At 35.1% G+C, this 26,369-nt stretch overlaps 1 protein-coding gene across 1 annotated transcript in view; it reads left to right on the top strand.

Moving 5' to 3' along the window:
- The window catches only part of DPYD (dihydropyrimidine dehydrogenase), a 1,126,518-nt gene that overhangs the window by 908,013 nt on the left and 192,136 nt on the right, over window positions 1-26,369 (top strand). Inside the window, exon 19 of the mRNA XM_069063397.1 lies at window positions 19,502-19,644. Within this exon, the coding sequence (XP_068919498.1) occupies window positions 19,502-19,644 (143 nt within the window). The remainder of the gene's footprint in view (window positions 1-19,501; window positions 19,645-26,369) is intronic.

Genomic DNA, 26,369 nt, shown 5'->3' with positions numbered 1-26,369 from the left:
GTTCCCTCATCTATATGGCAGTCATATAGATATGTGAGGACTGCTATTATCTTCATTTTGAGTATCCTACAGGCTCAACACATCTGATTCTGCAGCCAAACCTTGTATCACTATATTTGCAGAACCCTTCTGAACCAAACAAACTTAATTGATTAATATCTATTTAAAATGTTCCATGAAAAACTGAACGTAATTTTTGTTGTTGTTCAATAATGTCAGACTGTTTGTGACCCCATTTAGGGTTGGAGTAGTTTGCCATTTCTTTGTCCAGGTCATTTTATAGATGAGAAAACAGGCAAAAAATGGTTAAGTGACTTTCCCCAGGTCACACAACTAGTAAATGTTTAAGGCCAGAATTGAACTTGGGAAGATGAGTCTTCCAGACGCAAGGCCTGGTACTCTATCCACTGTATCACCTAGCTCCTCAATTGAACATAATACTCAATATCTATTTTAATCTTTAGAATACAGTGGAATAATCCCTGGGACTTGGACACTTTGCTATTGCTGGACAAATGGGTAATGATGGAATTTGGTTTGCTCCACTGAAATTAGTATTGATGAGCTTAGAGATCCATCAAGATATTAAAGAGTGTGCAACATACTGGGGTAGTAGAGAGGCATAAACCACTTAGCAATTTTGATTTAGCTGTGGGTAGATCTAATGTAAAATCTGTCTTATGGCCAATGAATGATCCAACTATTAGAAGTGAACCATATCAATATTGACATTATCATTATAAATCAAAAAAGAAGACATGAAGAAATCACAGTGAAATGGAAAGATAGTTCTCCCAGAAAAGGGAAACAGAAGAACTGGCATTATTAGTTTCATAATGTATTTAAAGGCAAGAAGAAACAACACTCTATGGGCAACCTCATCATCACCTTATAGAGCTCACAATGAACATAAGCAACATACTACCAAGAGAATGATTGAGGCTGTGATAAGATACTGATATTATAGCAGAGGATAAAGAGACAGAAATTCTATGAAAAGTTTGATAAAATGTCCCAAATAAAATCAAAGTATACTTTGCTATTCAGTGACTTCAGCATGAAAGTGGTCCCAGAACAAGAGAGAGAACCTATATTGGAAACATAGGTCTTTAGGATCTAAAATCAAAGGTGTTAAAGCCTACTAGCCTTTGGTCTGCATTTCATGAGTACTTTCTTCAAGATGAGCTAGATAGATCTATACTTAATGAGCAAAGAATGACTTAATTAAAAACAAACCAAAAACCTCTATAGATTCTAACTTATAGAAAACAATTGGTTATAGGAAGTTGTTTCAGAAGTTTCCACTTGTTAGAACAAAGTTCAATATCAAATTAAGACAAAAAGTGTACTCACGTGAAAACATTACATATATTTATCACAGCACTAATCCAAACTGTTTAAATATACTCTAGACAACAAGGCAGTACAGCAGATAATAGTGCTGGTCCTGGAGTTAGGAAAACTTACCTTCCTGAGTTCAAATTTGGCTTCACATACTTACTGTGTGACCCTGGGCAAGTCACTTAACCCTGTGTGTCTCAATTTCCTCATATGTAAAATGAGCTGGAAAAGAAAATGGCAAACCACTCCAGTATCTTTGCCAAGAAAACCCCAAATGAGGTCACAGAATCAGACACGACTGAAAAACAACTGAACAACAGTCTCTAAAAAGTGAGATGAACGAATGCAAAAGCTTTACCACCATTTCATAGAAAACATCAAATACAAAACAGTTGCCACCATAAGAAACCAAAATGGCTGTGAAACAGACCCAAGCTCCAAAAATCTAATCTCTTCACTGAGCAGAGAGCTATGATGCTCCTGGACAATAAATATTTAGAGTACAAGTTCATTTGCAAAATATTATGGAAGAGGAAGAGGGATGACTAAATGCTGTGAAAAATATGTGAAGAGAAAGTAAAACTGGGAAACATGAAATCACAGCTTTTGGTGTTTTTATAGTAATCTAGTCTCATCAGTATCAGTGATGACAGTGCAACAACCTCAGTAGGAATCCATTATCTCAGTACTAAAGTACTATGGTAAGTTCTAAGAGTTTTTAACAAAGATAAAATCATGGAAAGGAGCAAGGTCTATTGAAGGAGAATTACAGAATCTTAACAGTTGGAAAGAACCTCAGAAGTCATTTTGTCCCACATTTTCTCAAACAGGAATCTTTCCTCCATCATCAGAAACAAGAAGTCATCAGTCTTCGCTTGAAGACCTTTTAGAGGGATCACTCAAGGCAACCCATTCCAAATTTGGATAGCTTTAATTGTTAGGAACATTTTCCTAAAATCAAGCCAACATCAAGAACTTCCCTGTATTAATCTGAGGTCTACCCTGAGACACACACAAAACTCATCCAATCTAATAGATGCAGAGAAACATAATTTTAGAGGGAGTCAGAGATTGATTTTTCAAGCTCTCAAATAAAGATTTTTACAAGTTTTGAAAAACTTTACATAATATAACTTTTACAGGGAGAAGTAAAGCAATGCGATAATTTATGGAAAGTGCTTTGCAAATCAACGTCCTAGGAAAATAAAATGCTAGCTTTTATTATCGTTATTAATTTTATATTCATATTGTGGAATTATCCCCCCCAAAATCCCCTTTACACTTAGTTGTTCTATCAAAAAGTGCAGACTTTACAGAGGTTTTAAGCTTTGCTTTATGGGTTTTCCTTATTTACTTTCTTGTCAATCTAGTGTAAAATTTGCTATTTAACATACACTTAGTGTTGCTTTGCAGGCAGACTGTTTTAGAACTTACTTTACTATCCATGGAAAAGTCATCATAGGATAAAGATAACAAAAATAGATATTTGTATATGTTCATCATTTAAAGTTTGTGAAATACCTTACATGCATTATCTCCTTTTAGTCTCAAAACAATCCTGTTTGAGAAGTATTACCATCCCCATTTTACTGAAGAAGATACTGAGCCTCAGAGAGGTTATCACTTATCCACAGTATCACAGCTAGCAAATGTCAAAGAAAGGATTTGAATTTAGCTCTCTTGACACCAAGTCAAACACCTTTGCCATACTCAAATGGAAAGTAATAATAATACTAATAGATAGCTTTTATATAATGCTTAAAGTTTTACAAAACACTTTACAGTAGGCGCATTTTGCAGATTAGGAAACTGAAGCCAACAAAGGTTAAGTGACTTGCCCAGGATCACATAGCTAGTAAGTGTCTGAGGCCAGAATAGATATCAGTTCTTCCTAACTTCCAAGTCTAGCATTCTGAATGTTATCTACAGAGTCCGATCCCTTTGTTTGGTAGGAAAAACGTGTGATATTTATTTCACAGAATCAGATGGACTTGTGAAAAGCTAAGTTCTATGAGTTGAATTTGTTCTTCTTAAACAACAGATCTGCATCCAGTAATGCTTCTCTAGGTTAGTTTTTAGAGGTATAGATAATTGAGAAGATCAGGAACATGATGCATTATATTTTTGTTTTTCTATAGAGATTTAGTTTAAAAATTGTGTCTATGCTGAATGAACATGACTCCTTATTTCAAACCATATGATATACAATATGGAGCAAATTATAAAGAGGAATTAAGTATGATTTAATTATCTCTCACTGAAACTACTGAGTTCTTGTCTCTCTCTACCTATTTAAAGTTTGGCATTCCTCTACCATTTTATCCACAAACTATCTCAGGTATTATTTACTAGCCTGGCTTGTGTTGTTCTCTGGCCAACTCTATATATTGTCTGTGAATATACAGTTCTATACTCCCGGGCTTGGAGTAAGGAAGACCTGACTTGAAATCCCATTGGTGACATTAACAATGTGTCTATGAGTAAGCTGCAATTTCCTCAGTTGTAAAATGGGATTTTTAATACCCATGATATCTACTTCCCAGGTTCAACTGAGATAATGCAAGTAAAGTGCTATATGGTTATTATTAATTGATTAAATTATTAGTAATTATTAAATTAATATTAATAATTTAATTAAATAAATTATTAATTATTAAAACATAATTATTATTATGCCTAATAATCCTCCCTTTTTTACTTTTAGCATGTCTTTCCTAAATCAGCTCTTCTAAGCAAATGAAAAATAGCATCTGATTTCCCCAAGCAAAGGTCCACATAAACAGTGAAATTCAGAGCCCTCTATCAATCTCTGACAGAATATATTCACAACATAGTCAGGTGTTTTCTTTGCCATTTTCCCTTCTGTTACCTTTAGAAGCTCCTGGCAATATCCTTGAAAAGAAAAACATCTTTTCCTGTTTATCCTGAACATTATAAATCTTATTCTAAATTTCATAGTGTCTCAAACAGACATAGTATGGAGAGCATATGTCCTGAATCATAAACATATTTTAAGAATTCACTTAAATTCAGCAGATCACCTATTGTATGCAAAAAAGTCACCCAAAAGGCAGTAGAGAGTCTCACAGTAGGCAAGAGCACTCCAAAGTAGGTTCCAAGCATGGCATTAATTATGCTAAAGAAGCCATGTCCGCACTGCTGTCAGAAATATGTCTGATCCTTATAGAAAGACAGACTGGTCACCTATGTCAAGATGAAGGATAAATGATGCATAGCCCACTTATTACAGAGTATCTCAAGAGAACAATGAGAAGGGCCTCCAATCTGTCTATGCCTCCAGTGGGGTGTTTATGGGAGAACTCAAACAAGAATGGCACAGAATGGACCAGTATGATTGGGTTGCAGTTTGTATCCTTAGTGGGAATGTCCACACAATTGAGATCACAGATTTGATTTGTTTATATATGTTTATAGACATAGGATTATTGGAATACTTTTGTGTGTGTGTGACACATACACATATACACAATATATGTAGAACACAAGGAGATTTTAAAAGACTGACAGGTGTGAAAGCACAGAACAAATACTTTAAAAATTTAAGGGAATTTTTCTGAAAATTGTTTTTTTAAGTTTTTGCCTTCATTTTTTTGAGGAAAAAAATGATATTTTGGGAAAATGTGAGGGAAAAAATTACTTCTAATAATTCCTAGCCCAACCTTTAATCTTTATACTCTTCACTCATTGCCCAGGTGACTGAGGTTGTGACTGGCCTAAGTGACAGACTCACACAGAGAAAATGTGTCAGACAAGGGATTTTCTGACTTTAAGGTCAACTGTTTATATACTATACCATGTGACTCATTTATGAATAATAATGAAATATTTATATAGCACTTTAAAGTTAACAAAGCCCTTCACATTTTATCTTGTTAGAACCTTATGACAGCCCAGGAAGGCTATATAATCTTCCTCTTTCAGATGAAGAAACTCAGGTTCAGCAAGGTTAAGTGATTTCTCTGTGGTCACACAGCTTTGAAGGTAGATAAGCCTCAAAACCTCATCCTTCCTGGCTCCAAGTCCCATGCATTTTCTACTCTCTAACTTCTGTCTTTTTCAGTTTCCTCATTTGTAAAATAAGGATAATAATTACACCTCCATCCCATGGTTGTCGTAAAGATCAAATGAAATAATAACTGTAAATTGTTTAGCACCATGCCTGGCACATTGTAAGTGCTATATAAATGATAGTTATTACCTTATTAACTATTATTATCTCATGTTGTTTCTCAGGGTAGATAAAATTCTGGATAAACTTAGGACTTTAATTTTGTGATGAAAAATAAATTTTCTCATGTGGTCTTGGGAAGCTAGGTGGTCTAGTGGAGACCAAGGTCTCCTACTGCATCCTAGACTATCTCTAGTCATCCTGGTCAACATCTGGCCACTGGACCCAGATCGCTCTGGAGGAGAAAATGAGGCTGGTGACTTTGCACAGCCTCCCTCAAATCAAATTAAATTGTAAGTCATATCATCATCTTCCTGATATCATGGTCCTCTTCGAGAATGAAGGACAGACCATGACAACCTGTGAGAGAGATTACTGGATTTGAGGTCACGAAGTCCTACACTCAAATCCTGCCTCAAAACCCTTATTAGCTCTGGGCCCATAGAGGTCACTTAACCTCTCTCTGACTCAGTTTGCTGAACTGTAAAATGACAGCAACAATGATACCTATCACATGAATTTTTCGAGAACAAATGAAATTACGTGTGCTTTGCACACCTCAAGATGTTATACCAATGTTAGTTATTGTTATGATTATCTCATGCTTACTTTAATTAAACTGAAAGCTATAACTGATGTGATGCACTTTGAAATCATGACATGATCTAAAAGTTAGCTGATATTATTATTATTTATGATAATCAGTATGTGAAAAGGCATCCTCAAAAGAGCCTTGATATCAATGTACTTACCAGTATAATAGCTCTATCTCTTAAATTATTTGTTTACTTTGTTAAAATATACATATATTGCATTTAATTTGTGGCTCTCTTTAATATTGTATTCTGTTCACCTAAATCTTTGAAATTTCTGGGTTATTACCATTTACATTTTCTTCTCTGTAACATTAAATCTACAATAGAACAGTTATATATTCCACAGTTCACATTCTAATGAATTTATTATCCACTTAATTCATTGTTTTATAATTAATGTAAGCAAATTAAAACGACATTTTCCTTTTGTATACACAGTGAACACAAGTGAGGATTATAACCCAATTTCTGTTTTATTGCCAGCTATAGCTATTACCAGGGAGTTTATTGTGGACTTAGTTCTAGCAATTAATTGTACAATAGTAGCAGTCCTAAGAGTCAAATGATATGGCCAAAATAAATAGAACTAAACCTCAATTATTCAGACTTCTAGTTACCCAAAATTGGCTTGTGTTCCACATTAACTATTTTGTCCATGAAAAACTTCTCTTGCATCTGAACATAATTTAGTTATGCAAGATAATGGTCTGCCTCCCTTTCACCATTACCATTAAGTTTTGGATTTTTTTTTGTAATAGAAACTGTGACCATTATTATATTTTGTCTAGTATTTAGAGCTTTTGATTCTTAGGAAACGATTTTTAGAAGCTCTGATATCTTTTCTGTTGATTTTTGCCTTTGAAATCTAGTAAACTGTTCCCATCCAAACTAGAAATTGCTGGATAAGTGGTGTTACATGAGAAAAAGGAATAAGGAAAGCACATAGAGGACATTTCTGATGGCTATAAATTATTAGGGAATGAAAATCACTCTCATAGTCACCATTGCTGTTATCCAAAAGAATTTATCATATCAACATACAAATGCCATCGTAAAGAATGCTGTCTTCAATTTGTCAAGGATCTGTGATTCTATATGAATATGTGTAGATATTCTATCTCCCCACAAATATCACGGCCCCTCTACCCTTTAAGAAAAACCTTCCTAGGATGTGCTAATACATAAGCAAATCAAATGAGTCTTTTTTTATTCCTTCATTCAAAAATTATTTATTAATTTTGGGGATATAAAGATAAAATGAAATAGTCCCAGCCTTGATGTGCCTCATACTCTTTCTGATTTAGATATCAACATTAAATTTTACATATAGGTAAAGCCTAAAAAAACAAATTATCACTATATGGTTAATAATGGAATGTTAAAATGCAATCATGATCATGCCCTTAATTTTTTAATTGGAAAAGTATAGTTTCTTGAGAAAACAATTTCTGGAATTATGAGATTTTTTTAACATTCTAAAATAGTTTTACATAACACAAGGCAATTAAAATGTTATCTGCAGTGTATCAAGGAAGAACTGTGAATTCAGGGGTCAGCTTTTCATTTTAGGTTGTGTGTTTGTAGGGCAGGCAGCTTGGATACAGCCAAATTTCTAATTGGAGAGTTATTTTCTCTTGTCTGCCCAGGACAGACAAGGCTAGCACAAACCAACATGCCTAGCAACCATCAAATGGAAGAAACAAAATTCCAAATTCATTCCCTTTCTAAACAATAGATTTTGTTATTATGATCTGTGGGCTCAAGAATATTCTAACTTTCCCTGAAGGATACCACATTCAGATATTAAATGGGTCTAATTGGATATTACTATTCTGATTCAATCTGGTCTTTACACAGACATGCCTTAAATTAATTTGTTGTGTTGCCTGTTTGCTATATCTTACTAATATAACTTTTATTTATTTTTTTCTTGAAATAATTAGGTCAAAATTCATAGCCCATTAGTCTATCAAATATATTCCTGACTCTATTCTAAAACCAATCATATCATTAGTAGAATCGTCATTTTAAAGCTTTGTCAAGACATATAAAAACATAAAAACAAACCACCCATTGTTCATGTACTTTAATTGACAGTATAGCCCTGGTCAGTATTGGTTAATATATTTTACAATATTGGTTAATTTATTTTACTTTAGCCAGAAGTTTTGTTTCTTTGGTGCGCATTTCACTTTCCCCCCTTTCTTTCCTATCATTTTGCCCTGAAATGAATTTCAAATATAACAATTTAGGCAGATACTTTTCTATACCTTCAATTCCTTTCCAGAAACCCTTCATGGTAGATGAAAGTCATTTTCAAAACCCATTACCTAACAAAGCTAAGAACAGGTAGACTAAATTTCACATTAAATCAACTGAGTTCTAAAGAAATCCAATGAAATGGGGTTTATAATGGAAATAAAAACAGAATTTACTATTGCATCATGACAATAGGTCCCATTATTTCATTTTTAAGTCACATTTTCTCCAAGAATGTAATTACTCTTAATGTAAGGAAAGACACCTTTATTGCTGTGAAGGGTTTTTTTTTCTTTTTCATTACATGAACTGAAAAAGTTTTAGAAAAGGAAGAAAACCATGTAACAGAAAATGTCTTATTGGCCTAATTGAACATCTTCAAATGACATTTACAGTATACTGGTGTTATTTTTTTTAACACCTGTGTAATACTATTGCCCTTTCAAGAAAACTGGTTAAATTTTCAAAGCTGTGGTCTGGGATTTTGCCATTTGATGTCCATTAATATCAATTGGAATGTGCAGCCAAATCCCTGTGTACCACTTTGAAATTTTACCCCTTAGTGTTAATGATAGTCTTCTAATAGTGCAGTTAGAAATAAATTATTAAACTCCTTAGCTCATATTTCCTTTATTCTCTAGGGCCAGCTAAATAAGGGGAAAAAAACCCCAATACTCTTTTGTTATTGTAAAGCACATATTTATATAAGTAAGCCCATTCTTATATGGGTTGACAGTGTCAGTAATAATAAGCATGAATGATTAAATGTCTATAGAATATTTAAATTGTAGGTTTGGTTTAAAACAATATCCTTTCCATTTACATATTTTCCACTGTAGGATTTTAAATGTCCTTTATTTAATGTGCCAATAACTTCACTTAGCCCCTATTTACCAAGCTAAATTGGTTGATGCTTCTGTATGCTTGACATAATAAGAAAAATAAAAGAAAGCACTGGCAGATTTTCTGAAGCAAAACCTCATAATTGAGGTTTAAGTGCCACTTTGGTCCCATTTTAATATCTTGGATCTTAAACATTGAATTGAGAGTACGATGATGAGAGTATGGGATTCATCGTCTATAAAACGGGGATATTAATACTATTTGTCATTGTTCAGTCATGTCAGGCTCTTTTGGACCTCATTTGGGGATTTCCTTTTTTTTCCTTTTTTGAGGGGGGAAGGCAGGGCAATTAGGGTTAAGTGACTTGCCCAAGGTCACACAACTAGTAAGTGTTAAGTGTCTGAGGCTGGATCTGAACTCAGGTCCTCCTGACTCCAGGGCCAGTGTTCTATTCACTGTGCCACTTAGCTACTCCTATTTGGGTGTTTCTTGATAAAGATACTAGAGTAGTTTGCCATTTCATTCTCCAGTTCATTTTAGGAATAAGGAAAGTAAGGTAAACAGGGTTAAGTAACTTGCCCACAGCCAGTAAGTATCCGAAGCTAGATCTGAACTCAGGAAGATGAGTCTTCCTGACTCCAAGTCTCGTACTCTATCAACTGCATTACCTAGATGCTGTTAATACTCTACCTGAATCAAAAACTTCATGCCGTATTTCTCCACATAATCATTGCCACCACATAATTGTTGCACCCTTTTTTCAGTTCAAAAATTTAGCTCGTAACCTTTCATCACATAATCATCACATGGTATAATTATGTTCATCATGCTGCTTAAAGGATAAACACACCAGCAATGTATTCACCAGTGGCATGTGGATACACGTGTATCTCTTGTGCATTGTGAGCCTAGGATTCTCAGCACATGAACGTTGTTAGTATTCAGTTTTAACATATTTTCATGCATATTCCATGCATCCCAATCTTGCACCAAAGATAGTTCAGTAATAATGATTTTTAAGTAATAGCAGCACAGTTTTTTTAACCTTTCACCTAACAGTCATACCACACTTTTTGGCAAAAACAAAACAACATATATATATATATATATATATATATATATATATATATATATATATAAAATCTTAAAATCTGTGATGATTATGTGGTAAAATAAAACCTATTATAACCTTAAAGTTTTAAATTTATAGATCTTTGATCTCATTCATATAAGACATCCTCCAATTGTACAAATCCTCCCAGTTCCTGTTCATGTTTTCCTATAAATTCTCCATAGGAGTCCACCCAATATACTGGGGGAATCTAGCTCTAGATATGTTGATATCCCATAGATACCAGTTCATTACATGGATTATTCATCTGTTCTTTATTATTCTCTCTGCATCACTGGAACAATTGCCTTTTCCCACTATATATCTCTTAGATAACCTCATTTATTCTACATTGGGTAAACAGTTAATTTTTGATAGCTAATTGTATGTATTTATTAGGCAGCCTTTGGTGACCCATAGTTTTGATTTGTAGGACACTCATATTACATGACTGAATGCCATATAACACCACCAACATAATATTGATGTTTAAAATGTTAGGGTTTTTCCCCAAGAATTTTGATGTTGTTGAAAATATTGTGGTATTTTTTTCTTTTTTTAACATTCTTTTTTAAAAATTAATTTGTTTATTTACTTTTAGTTTACAACATTCACTTCCATAGAACCTTGAGTTTCTAATTTTTCTTCCCCTCTTTCTCCTCTCCCCTCCCCCCCGGCCTTGGCAGCATGCAATCAAATATAAGATCTACAAATACCTTCATGTTAAACATTAGTCAAGTTGTAAAGGATTATAAGTGATGGAATGATCAGTGGGAAAGAGGAAACAAAACAACACAACACAAGAAGAAGAAAGAGAGCAAGTAGTTTGCTTCAATCTGCATTCAGACCCCCACAACTCTTTCTTTGGATGTTGATATCTCTTTCAATCATGAGTCTTTTGGAGTTGTCTCATAACCTTACATTGCTGAGAGGAGCCCAATCTATCAAAGTTAGTCATCACACATACCTTGTGTCTGTAATTGTGTACAGATTCAGGAGAACATTCTTTTTTTTGTACACTTGGTTTCCTTTCATTTATTTTTTTTATTTTTTAATTTTATGTTTATTTTTAGTTTACACCATTCGTTTCCACAAAATTTTGAGTTACACATTTTCTCCCTGTTTTCCCCGACCCACCTCCCCAAAACAGCGATCTCATTGTATACCCCCTCCCCCAATCTGCTTTATCCTATATCTTCCCCAACCCCCCTCCAACTTTCCAGTAGGGCAAGATGAATCTCCATTCCCCAGTGCCTGTATATCTTATTTTCCAGTTGCATGTAAAAATAATAATAATTATTATATATATTTTAAACATTTCATTTTAAAACATTGAATTCCAGATTCTTTCCCTTCCCCCCTTGTCACCCACCCTTACTGGGAAGATAAGCAATTCAAAATAGATTGTACATATGTAGCTATGCAAAAAATTTCCATAGTGGATATATTGTGAAAAACTGACTATATTTTCCTCCCTCCTATACAGCCTCCCACTTGTTCTATTCTCTTCTTTGACCTTGTCCCTCTTCAAAAGTGTGTGCTTCTAACTACCCTCTCCCCCAACCAGTCCTCTCCTCTATCATCCCCCCTCTCATCCCCTTCCCCCCTACTCTACTGTAGGGCAAGATACTCTATTTAGTGTGTATGTCATTCCCTCCCTAAGCCAAATTCGATGAGAGTAAGGTTGACCCATTCCCTTTTGCCTTCCTGTTCTTCCCCTACATTGTAACAGTTTTCCCTTGACTCTTCTGCATGAGTTAATTTACCCCATTCTGTCTCTCCCATCTCCTCTCCTTATATTCCTCCCTCATCTCTCAATTTCACCTTTTAAGTATCATCCCTTCCTATTCAATTGATCCTGTGCCCTCTGTCTATGTATACCTGTACACATGTATACACACATATGTATTCATACACCCATATACCCTCCTATATAGACATATATATTTATGTATACATACATATATATATATATATACATACACACACATTTATATTCCCTTCAACAGTCCTTGTGCTGAGAAAAATTTCATAAGTTATAATTATTGTTTTTCTGTGTAGGAATGGAAATCATTCAACTTTGATAAACTCCTTATAATTTCTTTTCCCTGTTGTACCAGCAAGCACCCCAGCATCCCCAGGGTGGCTGCCAACACAGATTCTTAGATCTGCTTTGCTAAAGGAAAGCAACTCAAATTGGGTTAACAAGCTTACTTTTATCAATCAAACGTATATCATTTACCTAGTTTGGGGGGGAAAGGTCAGCACCCCAAACTTCAGAATATACAGAGGTTACAAGCATAAGTTATAAGAACATTTCAGTAGACAGGCTTCCAAACTGTCCAACCATTACATACATCCATACCAAATCACAGTTACCAGAAAGGGAAGCATCAGCATCTGGGTTTTCAAATCCGGGGGGCTCTCAACAATGGCTGCCCAGAGTCTAATCTGGTCAAATCACAGAATATTTCTCAAAGTGAGCCCCAAAACAATGCTTCACATCAGAGTTTATATAGCCTTCTCGTGGCTCAGAGAATGTAAAAACCTTCTTGACACACTGCTGCCCAATCACAAAGTATCTCCTGAGAAACCAGCCTCCCACCACAGGCTCCAGGTGCACTTAAGCCTAGGGGCAAGAAAGATCTTAAAAATTTACATTCCTATAACACCTGTTTATCTTCTCATGCTTCTCTTGCTTCTTGTATTTGAAAGTCAAATTTTCTATTCAACTCTGTTTTTTTTTTTTTTTTCAAGAAAGCTTAAACATCCTCTGTTTTCATTGAATGACCATATGATACTCAGTTTTCCTGGGTAGGTGATTCTTGGTTTTAATCCCAGCTCCTTTGACCTCTGGAATATCATATTCCAAGCCCTTTGATCCCTCAATGTAGAAGCTGCTAGATCCTGTGTCATTCTGACTGTGTTTCCACAATATTCAAATTGTTTCTTCTTGGCTGCTTGTAATATATATACTCTTTGATCTGGGAACTCTGGAACCTAGCTATAGTATTCCTAGGAGTTTTCTTTTTGGGATCTTTTTCAGGAGGTAACTGGTAGATTCTTTCAACATCTGTTTTGCCCTCTGGTTCTAAAACATTAGGGCAATTTTCCTTGAGAATTTCTTGAAGGATGATTTCAACGTTCTTTTTTTGATCATGGCTTCCAGGTAGTCCAATAATTTTAAAATTATCTCTCTTGGATCTATTTTCCAGGTCAGTGGTTTTCCAAATGAAATATTTCACATTGCCTTCTATTTTTTCATTTGTTTGGATCTGTTTAGTAGTATCTTGATTTCTCATAAAGTCATTAGCTTCAATTTGCTCCAGTCTAATTCTTAAGGAATGATTCTCTTCAGTGAGCTTTTCAGATTCTTTTTCCATCTGGCAAATTCAGCTTTTTGAGGCATTCTTCTCCTCATTACCTTTTTGAGTCTCTTTTGCCATTTGAATTGGTCTATTTTTAAGGTGTTATTTTCTTCAGTCAGGTTGTTGACTCTCATTTCATAATTTTCTTGCATCATTCTCATTTCTCTTCCCAATTTTTCTTCCACTTCTCTTATTTGGTTTTCAAAATCTTTCTTGAGATCCTCTATGGCCTATAATCAATTTATATTTTTCTTGAAAGTTTTTGGTACAGTTCTGACTTCATTGTCTTCCTGCCATTCTATGCTTGGATCCTTTTCATACCCCCCCCAAAAATGAATCTAAAGTTGGATTGCTATGCTTTCTTTGCTTGCTCATGTTGCCATTCAATTACTTGACTTTAGAGCTTTTTTCCACAGTATAACTCTGCTTCCAGTGAGGAAAGCTTTGTCCCAAATCTCTGGGGTTTTCTTAGCTGCCAGAGCTATTAGTTGGGTGCCCTCTCTGAAGCCTTTACAGGCTCTGGCACCTGGTCACACACCCCAGGACCTCCACCCTAGACAGCAATCTATATCCAAGCAGGTTAAAGCACGAGCAATTACCCCTCAGATTGTTTGTTCTCCCTATGATCTGCAGGCCAAGAACTTTGAAGCAGCCATGCTATGGAGGCTGCTGCACCTCAGCCTCTTCTCCCTCCAGGGGCAGAGTTTGGACCATACTCCCAGACTCCCTGTTCTCAAAGTCCACACTGACCTTTCGCTTTTCCTTTGGTATGAATGGGTTGATAATTCTGGAAACTGCCACAGCTGCTGGGGATCTACACTCCCTAAGTCCCTCTAGCCATGACCACCCTGAGGCTAAAACTTCAGGCTCACACAGGACTGGGTTGTGCTTCCAGCATGCTGTGATAGTCCCTTTCTGCCAACCTGCCAGGCTGCCTTCAGTGGGAGATTTGTTTCCCTCTGTCACTTTGTGTGTTCTGTAGCTCTAAAGTTTGTTTACAGTCATATTTTATAGGTATTTGAGGTGGTTATAGGGGGAGCTCAGGTAGTTTTCCTGCTTCTATGCTGCTATCTTGGCTCTGCCCTCCTACTATGGTATTTTTCTAATTCAAACTTCCTCTTACTCAGTTCTTGGCCCAGATTTTGTCCACTTGCCATGCATGTCCAACATAAAATGTACTGATGGACCAATCCTATGGGTCACCTCTTCTTCTCCCTGTCATAATACTGAATAACTTTGCCAGTTAGCTTTTCCTGTGTGAACAATTACAATAAATGGGGTTTGATGATTATACATGTCCTTTAGGAAGCTCTTTAACACTGATGTAGTCAGGCCAATGTCATCTGTAATCAATAAATCAAAAAAGTATCTATTAGGCACATAGTGTGAGGCACTGAACTACAAATTGGTGAGACAGACAGCAATTGGGTAGTCGCTGCATCAAGGAACTTATATTCCATCATTTTCAGACTGTTGCCATTTATAGGGGATATGTCCCTTTTTTTCTAGAAGTTTTCTCTTCTAGACATGCATTGTAACAGATCAGATGCTTTTATCTCACTTGATATTATCAGAACAGTGTAAATCATTCATTTTCCATTGAGAAATATTATGATCTTTTTAAAATAAAGTTTTTATACCATGTAAATTTTTTTCCACTATCCTCCACACACTCTCCCAGAGAGCCTTCCCAAATAATAAAGAATTTTTTAAAAGAAAAAATAAAAAATCAGCAAGACCAATCAATATACTGAAAACATTTGAAAACAAATGCAATATTCCTCTCATGTAGACTTATTGCCTCTGCAGTTCTTTTCTTTGGAGCCATGTTTGTTCTCTGTAATTTTACAACTCTTACTTTTGACTGTTTTAATGTGATTATTCTAGTCATGGCATATATTGTTTTCTTGGCTCTGCTTACTTCACTATGTAAGTCTCTCCATGCTTCTCTACTTTAATTATATTTATAATTTTTTACAGGATAGTATCATTCTAGTATATTCATGTTACAACTTATTAACTATTCTCATCTTAATAGTCTTTTACTTTTTTCCAGTTCTTTGCTACAGTGACAAAAAATGTTACTATAAATATGTTGGTGTATATGGAAACTTCATATCAGTGACCTCCTTAGGGTCATGAATAGTGTCAGTCTATTAGTGGAATCGTGTGTGTGTGTGTGTGTGTATGCATTTAGTCACTTTATTGCTATAATTGTGTTGTGGCATACTTCTACCAATAATGTGTTAATGTGCCTATCTTCCCACAGCCTCTCCATCCCTGACTTTCTCTGCTTTTGTCATTTTTGCCAGTTTGTTGATTATGGTGTGATTTTTTGAGCTATTAATACATGCATGCAAGATAACCCTACTGAAGGAGAACTTTAAAATGTCATTTTCCTCTACCAAATCCATTTTTTAACATAGTGAATGAACAATATGTACAACATAAGTTTTCACATTTTGTTAACTTCAGTCAAAATTTTTAACTAAAAAGATGGGGTTGGTTGGCAATCAATGTGTCACAAAAGCCTACATGTTCTGTCCTCATATTTTCATTAAGTGCTTTAAATAAGTGTGCAAATTATCGTCATCAAGATTTTAGAGAGGTGAGGAAATAGGCAAAAGGGCCAGTAGTTATTACTATTTTTCCTACCTTTTTCAGTAATAGCTATTTTTCCCAGTAATTTTGTATCATTTTCTCTTTCAGATATCTTGAGGATCTGTCCTTCAAAACTCATAAAACTGTGTCACCTTCAGTATAGGTGGCCTGTAGATAAACTTGATCTTGTCTACTTGTTTTTCCAATTTTTGTTTTCTTCCTATTTCCATTTCTATTTCTCAGGCAGCTTACCAGAGACTTCAGCGTTAGAGTAAAATGTAATGTTTCTACCATCACTGATGTTAAATCTTCTTGTAGAAATCTTGATTGTTCTTTACCATTTTTATCTGTTGTTTTTCTATATATTTATATTTATTTTATATCTATGATTTATCTATATATCTATTATCTGTTTTGTCACTGACCATCCAGTTTCATCTTAATGGTCTTATGATGATCTGCCTTCATCTAATCTGACACCAAAGTGTTCTCTAATTACTTTTTTCTCCATCATTTTAACTGTCTTATTAGTCAATACTATTCTAAATCTTCTACTATGTTCCTCTGTAGTACTTCAAATGAGTTTCTATTCAAAACCAGTGTTACTAGAAGGTTTCCTATTTCTTTTTTGTCCCTGTTTTTCAACGAGATCAAGCCTTTGATAGCTAAGGTGGTTTCTAGACTCTTTTGGCCTCTAATGTAGCATATGCTTTACATTGTCTAAATTTCAATTAAAAATTATATCTGTTGATGGCTATTCAATGAAGAGTTATCTGTTTTTTAAATAGCCTATTTAAGTCAGGTTGAAATCATCTTAACTACATATCATGTCTTCTTATTTTTGTGTTTCTAATTTTGTATTGATTGAAATATTGGCTCTAACAAGTCAGTGGTCTTACTCATCTCAGACAGCTGATTCAGAAATCACTCCCTTGTGTCAGCTCAATCATTTTTTAGTCAGCTCTGATTCATCATAACTCCATTTGGGGTTTTCATGGCAAAAATACTAGAGGGGTCTACCATTTCTTTCTCCAGCTTATTTTACACATGAGACCAACATGAGGCCATTATGTGACTTGTCCAGAGTCACACAGCTACATACGGTGTCTGAGGCTAGGTTTGCACTTGGAATATGAGTCTTTCTAACTCCAGGACTACTGCTCTATTCACTTCACCCCCTAACTACCCTCCCCTTATTATTATTTTCTTTTTATCATATTCATATCTGTAACTTGCAATTTTCTATCTATTAAGATAAGCTCAGTTTTATTTACTATTTCATTATTTGAAGCTCACTTTGTCCAGTGCCTCTTAATTCTCTCCTTGAAGAAAATATTTGTGACGAAAATTCAAGGCTTCAGTGTAGCATATGAGCATTTAGGTTATTTCATTTCTTGTTTCTGTGCCATATTTTCTAAAATATTTCTTGTCATTTTTCCCATGTTTACCTTTACATTGAATTCACTGAATAGCTTTCATTTAGTGCTATGGAATATGTGTTATTATTCATGATTATTACTAATAGATCCTGGGTTGCTTAAATGTTTTTTTTTATTTCTTGTGGTCAACATACACTAATAGATATTACAGATATTTTCTTTGTACTAAGTACAAACATAAGGAACATAAAGATTCAGTTTTAGCTGAATAAATGATAAGGAAAAGGAAGGAACTGATTTTCAAGTGAGTTCTGTGTCCATTACAGAACTCCATCCGGTGGAAGTATACACAAAAATATCAATAATAGCAACAGTAGTTGGAAGTGGAGGTAGTTAAAAAAAATATAAAACATATGCAACTTAGACTACCAACATGCTTCCTTATTTGTACAAGAAACTCAAATTTTAATTAGTATTAGATTATTGGATTGAATGATTTAAAATGTTTTTAATTTTAATTAGGTGTCTTAACAAAGGGCTCCGGCTTCTCGGAGTACATGAATACCAAGTACTAGTCATCTATACTTTATAACCTACAAGTTTCCCTTCATTGTAAGATTATATTGAGAAAATATATTAACTCTTTCGGGGCCAGAAACTCTTTACCTTACCAATGGGTATCTATAAAACAACTTGAAAAATATTTACTTTTATACAAGTTTTTTTAATCACTCTTTGGAGTAATTCATTGCCTGACTTTGCCATATGCTAACTGTGTGACACTTAGTGCTACTACACAACTGAAGAAGATGACAAATTACACCCAGATAGCCAGTCTGCATCATTTGAAGGCATTGCCACACCAGGAGTTCTCTATCATGATGAAATCAGAGATCTGAATCTTGTTTTCAAAAGATGGAACAGAATGAATACTGGGCTTAGGGTAAGATGAGACTTGACTTTGAATGAATGATGCTTCTGTCACATTGGATACCTAATCTCAAACAAGTTGCTTAAATTCTAAGAGCCCCAGTTTCCTCATCTGTAAAATGGGAATAATCAGTCAGCAAGCATTTATTAAGCATCTGTTATGGGTATTGTACTAAGCCCTGGAGATATTTTCAGTGCCAACCTTACAGGTTTGTTGTAGAATCTAAGGAGCTAATGTATGTGCAGCACTTAGAACTTTGTGATGCACTTTTAGGTTACATAATTTCACCCAACTTCTTTGATACAGGAAAAACGAGATCAGACCCGCGATCTTTAATCAGACTATGAGAAATAGATGTAAAAAGCAATATGGAATGTGTAAGTCCATCAGCACCTTGTTTGTTTGCACAATATCTCTATTCACACCAGCTGCCTTATACTTTGTGGAAACATAACAGAGCTGTGTGTCTATTTATGTACTGTATGTAATTGTTTTCTTTTTCTAAATCTGCTGTTCCTTGTTCTTTTTTAAACAGATGCTTAAATGTTCCATCCAATTTCTTACACATTACTATATCTCAAATGCAAGAGGGAAATGTTTCAAGCTGCAGTTTCAGGGTTATTACACCCACTTGCATAACACTCCTCCATGCAATAATAATAGCGTCAGCTTCGTTAAAAATAGATCCACATCCATTTACAAATTAACATACTTGGAAACATAGGAATATTCAGATAATATGCATATATATGTATGTTTTAAATACAGATAACCCACATTTGAATTTTGTCTAGTACAACACTGCCATCACATGATAATCATCCTCAAGCAATATGTAAAAATGCTCACTGTACTAACCCTTGGTTATTCTTCCTTCCCATAGGGACTGCAATTAGACCCATAGCCTTGCGAGCTGTAACAGCCATCGCCAGAGCCTTGCCTGGATTTCCCATTTTAGCCACTGGGGGAATCGACTCAGCTGAAAGTGGCCTGCAGTTTCTACATAGCGGAGCTTCTGTTCTACAGGTAGAGTTATTGGGTTTTGTTGATGGTGCCCATGTCGTTCTTGTGGCATGTAGCGCTATGGTCTTTAAGTCTAATTCAATGATAATGCTTTCAGCAGTGTGAAACCAAATGGCTTTGCTGGCAAGTAGCAGGATTCAGGGTGCTGAGGGATGCAGATAGGGTTCCAAGAAATATGGCTCCTACTTATGGAGACTTACAGAATTGAAAGGGAAAACAGGATATCCAGAAATATGTATGATATTAGTGGAATACCTTGAGAAGAAGGAATGGAATGGAAGGAGGGCAATTATGGTAATGGTGTGATTATGATGAAAACAGCAGCTGTAATGGCAAGAATAAGGAGGCAATAGATTTTCTGTACTTTGCCCTGTCAGCCCACATAGGATAATAGATATCATCATCATCTAGTATTTATGTAATGCTTGAAAACTTATAAAATACTTTAAAAATATCTCATTTTATCCTCACAACAACACTGAGATATAGAAATTAAAGGGAATTCAGAGATCTCTATTCCAATCCCCTTATTCATCAATCAATCATAACCAGACTGAGCCTAAAAGCTGTTTAGTGATTTAGCCAAGGTTGTAGTGTGTTGTACTTAGTTTTGGGCACTGCATTTAAAAAAAAATCAGAACAAGGCCTTGATAAATTGGAAGGGAAAATCAAGAAAGGGAAATTCCATAATACATGAGCATTTGTTGAAGGAAGCAGAAATGTCTAGCCCTTAAAGAATTGAAGAAAAAACTGGAAGGAAATGGTAACTATTTTAAAGTAAATTATGAGCACTACATAATGAATCATCAGTGTGGTTGATCACCATATAAATTTGTGATTTCAATAATTTTTCTCCTTAGTAAGTCAGACAGTACACATTTATTAGGCACCTACTATGTATCAGACACCATGCTAATCACTGAGGATACAAGTGTAAAAAGAGAGAACTCCTGTCCTCAAGGAGCTTACATTCTAATAGGGGAAACCAACATAGGTACTTGTACTATATTTGATAATAAGTGAAGATCCATAGAAGGTTTCTGAGTAAATCATAGTTGTCCCTTAGGAAGATTATTCTGGGAGCATATTGAAGGTTGGGTTAGAGAAGAACTGGACTGGATGCAGGGAACCTGGTTCAGAGGCTATTATAATAGTCTATGTCAGAAGGAATGATAAGCTGACTTAGTATTGCTGCAGTGGGGTCAAAGGTAGAGGAGTTGGATATAAAAGGTATTTCATAAGCAGAATCAATGGGACTGCAGTTTGAACAGTGCGGAAGAAACAAAGATGGCTCTGGGATAATGAATTGAGAATGACCAGGAGAATAGTGGTACCATCAACAAATCAGGATAAGTAGAGGATAGTTTTCTTATGGGGGAAGGCAATGAGTTAAGTTTTGGACCTGTTGAGTTTGAGGTGCTTTTCAGAGAACCGTAAAATTCACAAGTTGAAATGTTGTGCTGTAAGCTCTTTCTGAGGGGTGTCTTCAGGAGGTGAATATTTTGCATTCAGAGTTTTATGTATAAAATTTCCCTTGGGTTTATAGTAACAATTTATACAGTGACCTTTTTTTAAAAAATTCCCATCATTAGTAACTTCAAAGTTCTAATATGGTACATGAAATATATGCCACCAGAAGTTTTTGAAAAAAGGACATCAGAGCAGTTTCTCTTATCCAGAGTTAAAATGGATCCTTTTTTTCTGCCACTATGTAATTTCCTAGTTCCCAGATTTAATGAGTGTTTCATTTACACATTTAAGAGCAAAATGCAAGTATATAGGTAAAAATAGCAATTCTATAATCATGAGGTGATATATGAGAAAATATGATTTTAGCATATAGTCAATAAAGTTCTAATTATCTGTGTCAAATATTACATTATTTTAAATTATTTTAATGGAAGGTTATTTTCAAGAAGGTTTTAATTTTTGAAAGGCCTCTTGATCCCAGTGTGACACATGCTGTTTATAAGCAAATAGGAGGAATTAAATGGACACCTGCTAGGCCCTTTGAATGATTATACTCTCTCTACTAGGTATAAAGATTAATACCCAAATCCAAAGGACATTAATTGAAATAAGAGTCTAATCTTTTTTCAGAAGATGTGTTTTTCACCTTGACAGAGAAAAAAAAGTAATAATCCCACATGGCAATTACGTAATGGAAGAAAACTAGCCCCAGATTAACCCATATATATATATATGTTTGTAGACAATTCCTTTGAAGAGCTTTAGACCTGGGAGAGGTCTCTCTTCATAGGTCATCTAGTCTATCCTCCTGCAGAAACTAATTGGTTAAATAATAACTAACATTCGGCTAGCTCTTTCAGGTTTGCTGACACTTTAAAAAGAGTCTCATTTATACCCTGTAGCTGTTCAGTGGGGTAAGGACTATTATCCCATTTTACAATTGGAGAAACTAAGGATTACAGAGATTAAATAACTGAGTCATGGTCAGACATCTGGATTGAAACCCATATTTTCTGATTCCAAGTCAGTATTTTACCTACTATACCCTATTATTTACCCCAATTATTTGGTTTACTAGATCCTCTCTTAGGAGAGTCTTTAAAATACAAACTGAGAGGTAGCCCAGCATAGTGGATAGGAAGCCGTCCTTGCAGTCAAGAAAACCAAGCTTCAAGGCTTGCCTGTGACTCACACTAGCTAGGTGATCACGATCAAGTTACTCATTTGATGCTGTCATTCAGGGATCCTAGGAAAATTTCTAAGCCTATATTACAGACAGGTCCCCAGTCTACATCACTGGAGGGATGTCTCCTTACTGAGTGATCCCTACACAATTGAAATCAGAGGTCTGAACCCAATCTTTATGTACCATATATCTTCTTAGTAGTTTCCTCAGTTTAACAATTGATCATTTTCCTTTATATATATTCAACAATTGGTTGTTTTGTTGTGCTTGATAATAGTTAATGAAATTAATTTCAAACATTCTCTTACTTGGGCTGAAAAATACCAAGTCTTATTATTTTTTCTCTCAGATGTTGTACAGTTCAGTGGAAAGAGAAGCGATTTCTGGCTCTACCACTTACTAACTGCATTAGTAACATTAGAAATTATATACTCCTTCTCTTGGGCTTCACTTTCCACATCTGTAAAATTATCTAGTTGGACTAGATCAGTGGTCTCCAAAGTGGGGGTTAAAGTCCCCTGGACATTATGTCCTAAACTCAGAGGATCCATGACCTGACTCCAAAGGCTACATAATAAACCAGTTAATGGGTGGAAAGATAAGTTATATCACACCCTTACTGCAATAGCCATTCATGGGACTTGACTCCAAAGCAATCATGCTTACCCTTCCTCCAACCCTTATGGCTCAATATGTCCAACTATACTTTCTTCTACAGCTGTGGAGGCTCCCAATCCTCCCCCTTCTAAGTCAGGCCTAAGTCCCACTGGACACTTCTACACCCATAGAAACTAACCACCTAACCACCCCCACCACCATTCCATAAGAGTAATAGCAGTAGGGGTGGCATTGAGAAAATAAAATATCCTCTTCACAGCATAACCACCAAGAAAAAAAATACTGACAGGGGCGCATTGTATAAAATAATTGGAGACCACTGGACTAGCTCTAATTTCTGATTCTATGACTTGCAAGTACATTTGATTGTTGTATCTTCTATGTGGCTCTCTTCTGAATTCTCAGAAGGTTCTCTTGAATATTAATTATTGTGATTGTATTTGTAACAAACTTCATATGTGTTCTTTGTCCAAATGTGTATAATCTCCTTCAAAATGGCCACTTTTAAAATATTTTGATGATAATATTACCATTTTCCCAAACATTTTGGGAATTCATCCTTTTGAATATTTTATAGTGTTTGCACAACAATCTTTGAATACTTCTCTTTTTTCTTGATAAATATTCATCCTCTAAGAATGATTTTAGTATTCATAAAGAAAACATTAGGAGTTAAGACTAATAAACAAAATGAGTCATCATAATATAGAGAGACACTTAGGTACCAATAAGGTTATGAGTGAACTAAAAATTGATGAAACATTTTCCTATGTCTCTTGAAACATGGCATGGAATTCTAGAAGAGCTCTAAAATTTATTATACTTATAAATTATTTTGGTCTTTTACATAAGGAAAAAATGGCACATAAAAAGTTTATTTTTATTTTTAAATTGAATTTTTTTTTAATCAACAAAAGTATACCTTCTCTCCCTCCCACCTTCCTTATCTTCCTTTTCCCTCCCTTTCCCCTGCTGCTGGATTAAGTGATTTTTCCTTCCCATGACCACTCAAGTAACACTCAACATCATAGATCCCTCCTATCTTACTTTCCCACTTCTCCATTTCCTTTGAGATCATCCTTCCAGTCTGCAAACTTTGTAATATATAATTTGGCATATTTGGGATATAGTATCCATAACAAGGGAAATGATAATTCTGCTGATTCTCTAGTCAGACAATATCTGGAGTATGTTGGCCTTCTCCAGCCAATCTTAAAGCCTTCTTTTCCGGTTGCTGAGTTCCTCCTTCATTTTGAGGAAGGGCCTAGTCCAGCCATCCTTCGTGCCTTTCTTGGTTCTGTTTCTCAACCTCCAGACTTTTCCATCATGCCTCTCCCCCCATATGGGAACCATTTCCCCCATTAGAATATAGGCTTCTTGAGGATAGCAGCTGTCTTTCTTTTTGCTTCTACTTGTACTTATCACAGTGTCTAGTAAATAGTAAGTGTGTAATAAATACTTGTTGAGGTGATTTAATTTTACACTGCCTAGTAGTGATATCAATAGATCAAAGGATTTGCACAGCACAGTGAATTTGGAGGCATGGTTACAAATTGCCTTCCGCTCCTGACTCCACCAACTTATGTGCATGTTCTCCTACAACTCCGAGAACATTTATCATTCTGATAGGTATGAGATGGAACAATAGGGAAATTTGCATTTGCATTTCTCTAATAGTGATTTAGCACATTTTTGTATGGTTGTTGATAGCCTGGATGTATAGAAACAAAGGGATTTATGATGGTTAATAATTGGTGGTATGATGGTAAATAAAGATAATTGATAACAGAAATTATAAAATGGTAATCGGGGGAAAGGGATCATTGAGAAACAACCACAACCTAGATGGTAGATGGTGAGAAGTTGGAAAAGAAATAGAAATTAGAGGAGCTGCTGACTGAGAAAAGACTATTGATGATACCGGGATATATGGAGACTGGTAAGGGCCCTGGAATCATGTAAAAGCCTTTGAGTGATCTAGACCATTCATAAACTCTGATGTTATACCAAGCACTGAATCTCATCAGTTTTGCTAGATATGTGTGAAAAGTTAGTCTTCTCGTTAAAGAAAGATTATCTTGATGTAGCCGGGACTTAATGACCAAACAAACAATGTAGATTATGCAAGGAAATAGTCAAAACTGTGAAGTTCAGAATTTCAGACTAGAAAAATTTAGCACTTTACAAAAGCCTAACATGGCATTACCTATATCTCTAATTCTACATCAAACGATCACTATCTTTCATGGACTGACAGACAACAAATATTGACACTGAAAATACTGTCCCCCCAAATTTCCTTAAAATCTCTGCCTATGAATTGTATTGGAAATAGAGGATTATAACTGATCAAACTGTTTTCCTTCTTTCACCCAGGCATAACACTGATTTTTAAAATTTAAGAACCAAATTTTTCATAGGTGACTATACCAAATTCTCAAAAACTCTAGCCTGAATAGAATGAGAAGCAATCAAATATAGAGATCTAGTAAAAGAAATAAAATTTATTTAGAAATAGAAGGCAGCTAGGTAGCTCAGTGAATAGCGTTCTGGGCCTGGAGCCAGAAAGATCTGAGTTCAGATCTGAACTCAGACACTTACTAATTGTGTGACCCTGGACAAGTCACTTAACCCTTTCTCTTTTAATCCTCTGGAGAAGAAAATGGCAAACTATTCCAATGTCTTTGACAAGAAAACACCACAATGGGATCATGAAAAGTCAGACTTAACTGATCGACTAACCAACAACAATAACAAAGGAACAAAATAAGCTGTATAACATCCTGTCTCCTCCTGAACTTGGAAAGATGATTATACCCCAAATCCCTATATTTAATTTAATAATGCACAATGAAGTATTATGATATTTGGCAGAACATTAAATATAAAAGACTAATAGGAAGATGACGGACCTTTTCCCTCTGCACTTCATCAGTGAAAAGGAGGAAGAAGACAAGGATGGGGGAAGAGAGACCGTAACCTAGGAATAATAACCTGGATCCATACAAACACAAGAACAATGTTTTTAATGTATTTTGTCTTAATGAATACTCATAATTTCTGACCCAAATGGTAGAGATGTAGAAGAAACCATATGTTGTTCAGTCCACTCCCATTGTTGTCCCAAAGATATTTTCTGTGTTCTGCTCTTATCCAATCTCAAAATGCAGTCATTTTATGCACCTGTGTAATAGTTTGAAGAATATTAAATATAAAAAGGAATAATAGTAGTATAGCAATTTGTCCTTGGTCAGTTCTGTCTGAATTCTAAAAAAAAAGATAAGATCAAGATATATTTCTCTAGCAATTAAAATTTGGATAGGACATGTTCTGTAGATTAATTTTTTCCTTCCTTCATCTTGGTCTCAATATCAAGTCTAAAAATTTATAGGAAAGGATAGAGAGCTATTTTCTCTCCTTCCTCAAACTTTCATCCCAACTAACTCCACATTAG

This window comes from Petaurus breviceps, unplaced genomic scaffold (assembly GCF_028583685.1).
Source record: "Petaurus breviceps papuanus isolate PSGF00001 unplaced genomic scaffold, PetGlider_PUasm1.0 90564, whole genome shotgun sequence".
Taxonomy (NCBI): domain Eukaryota; kingdom Metazoa; phylum Chordata; class Mammalia; order Diprotodontia; family Petauridae; genus Petaurus; species Petaurus breviceps.
The sequence above is the reverse complement of the archived record's forward strand: the minus strand, read 5'-3'. Positions and strand labels throughout refer to the sequence as shown.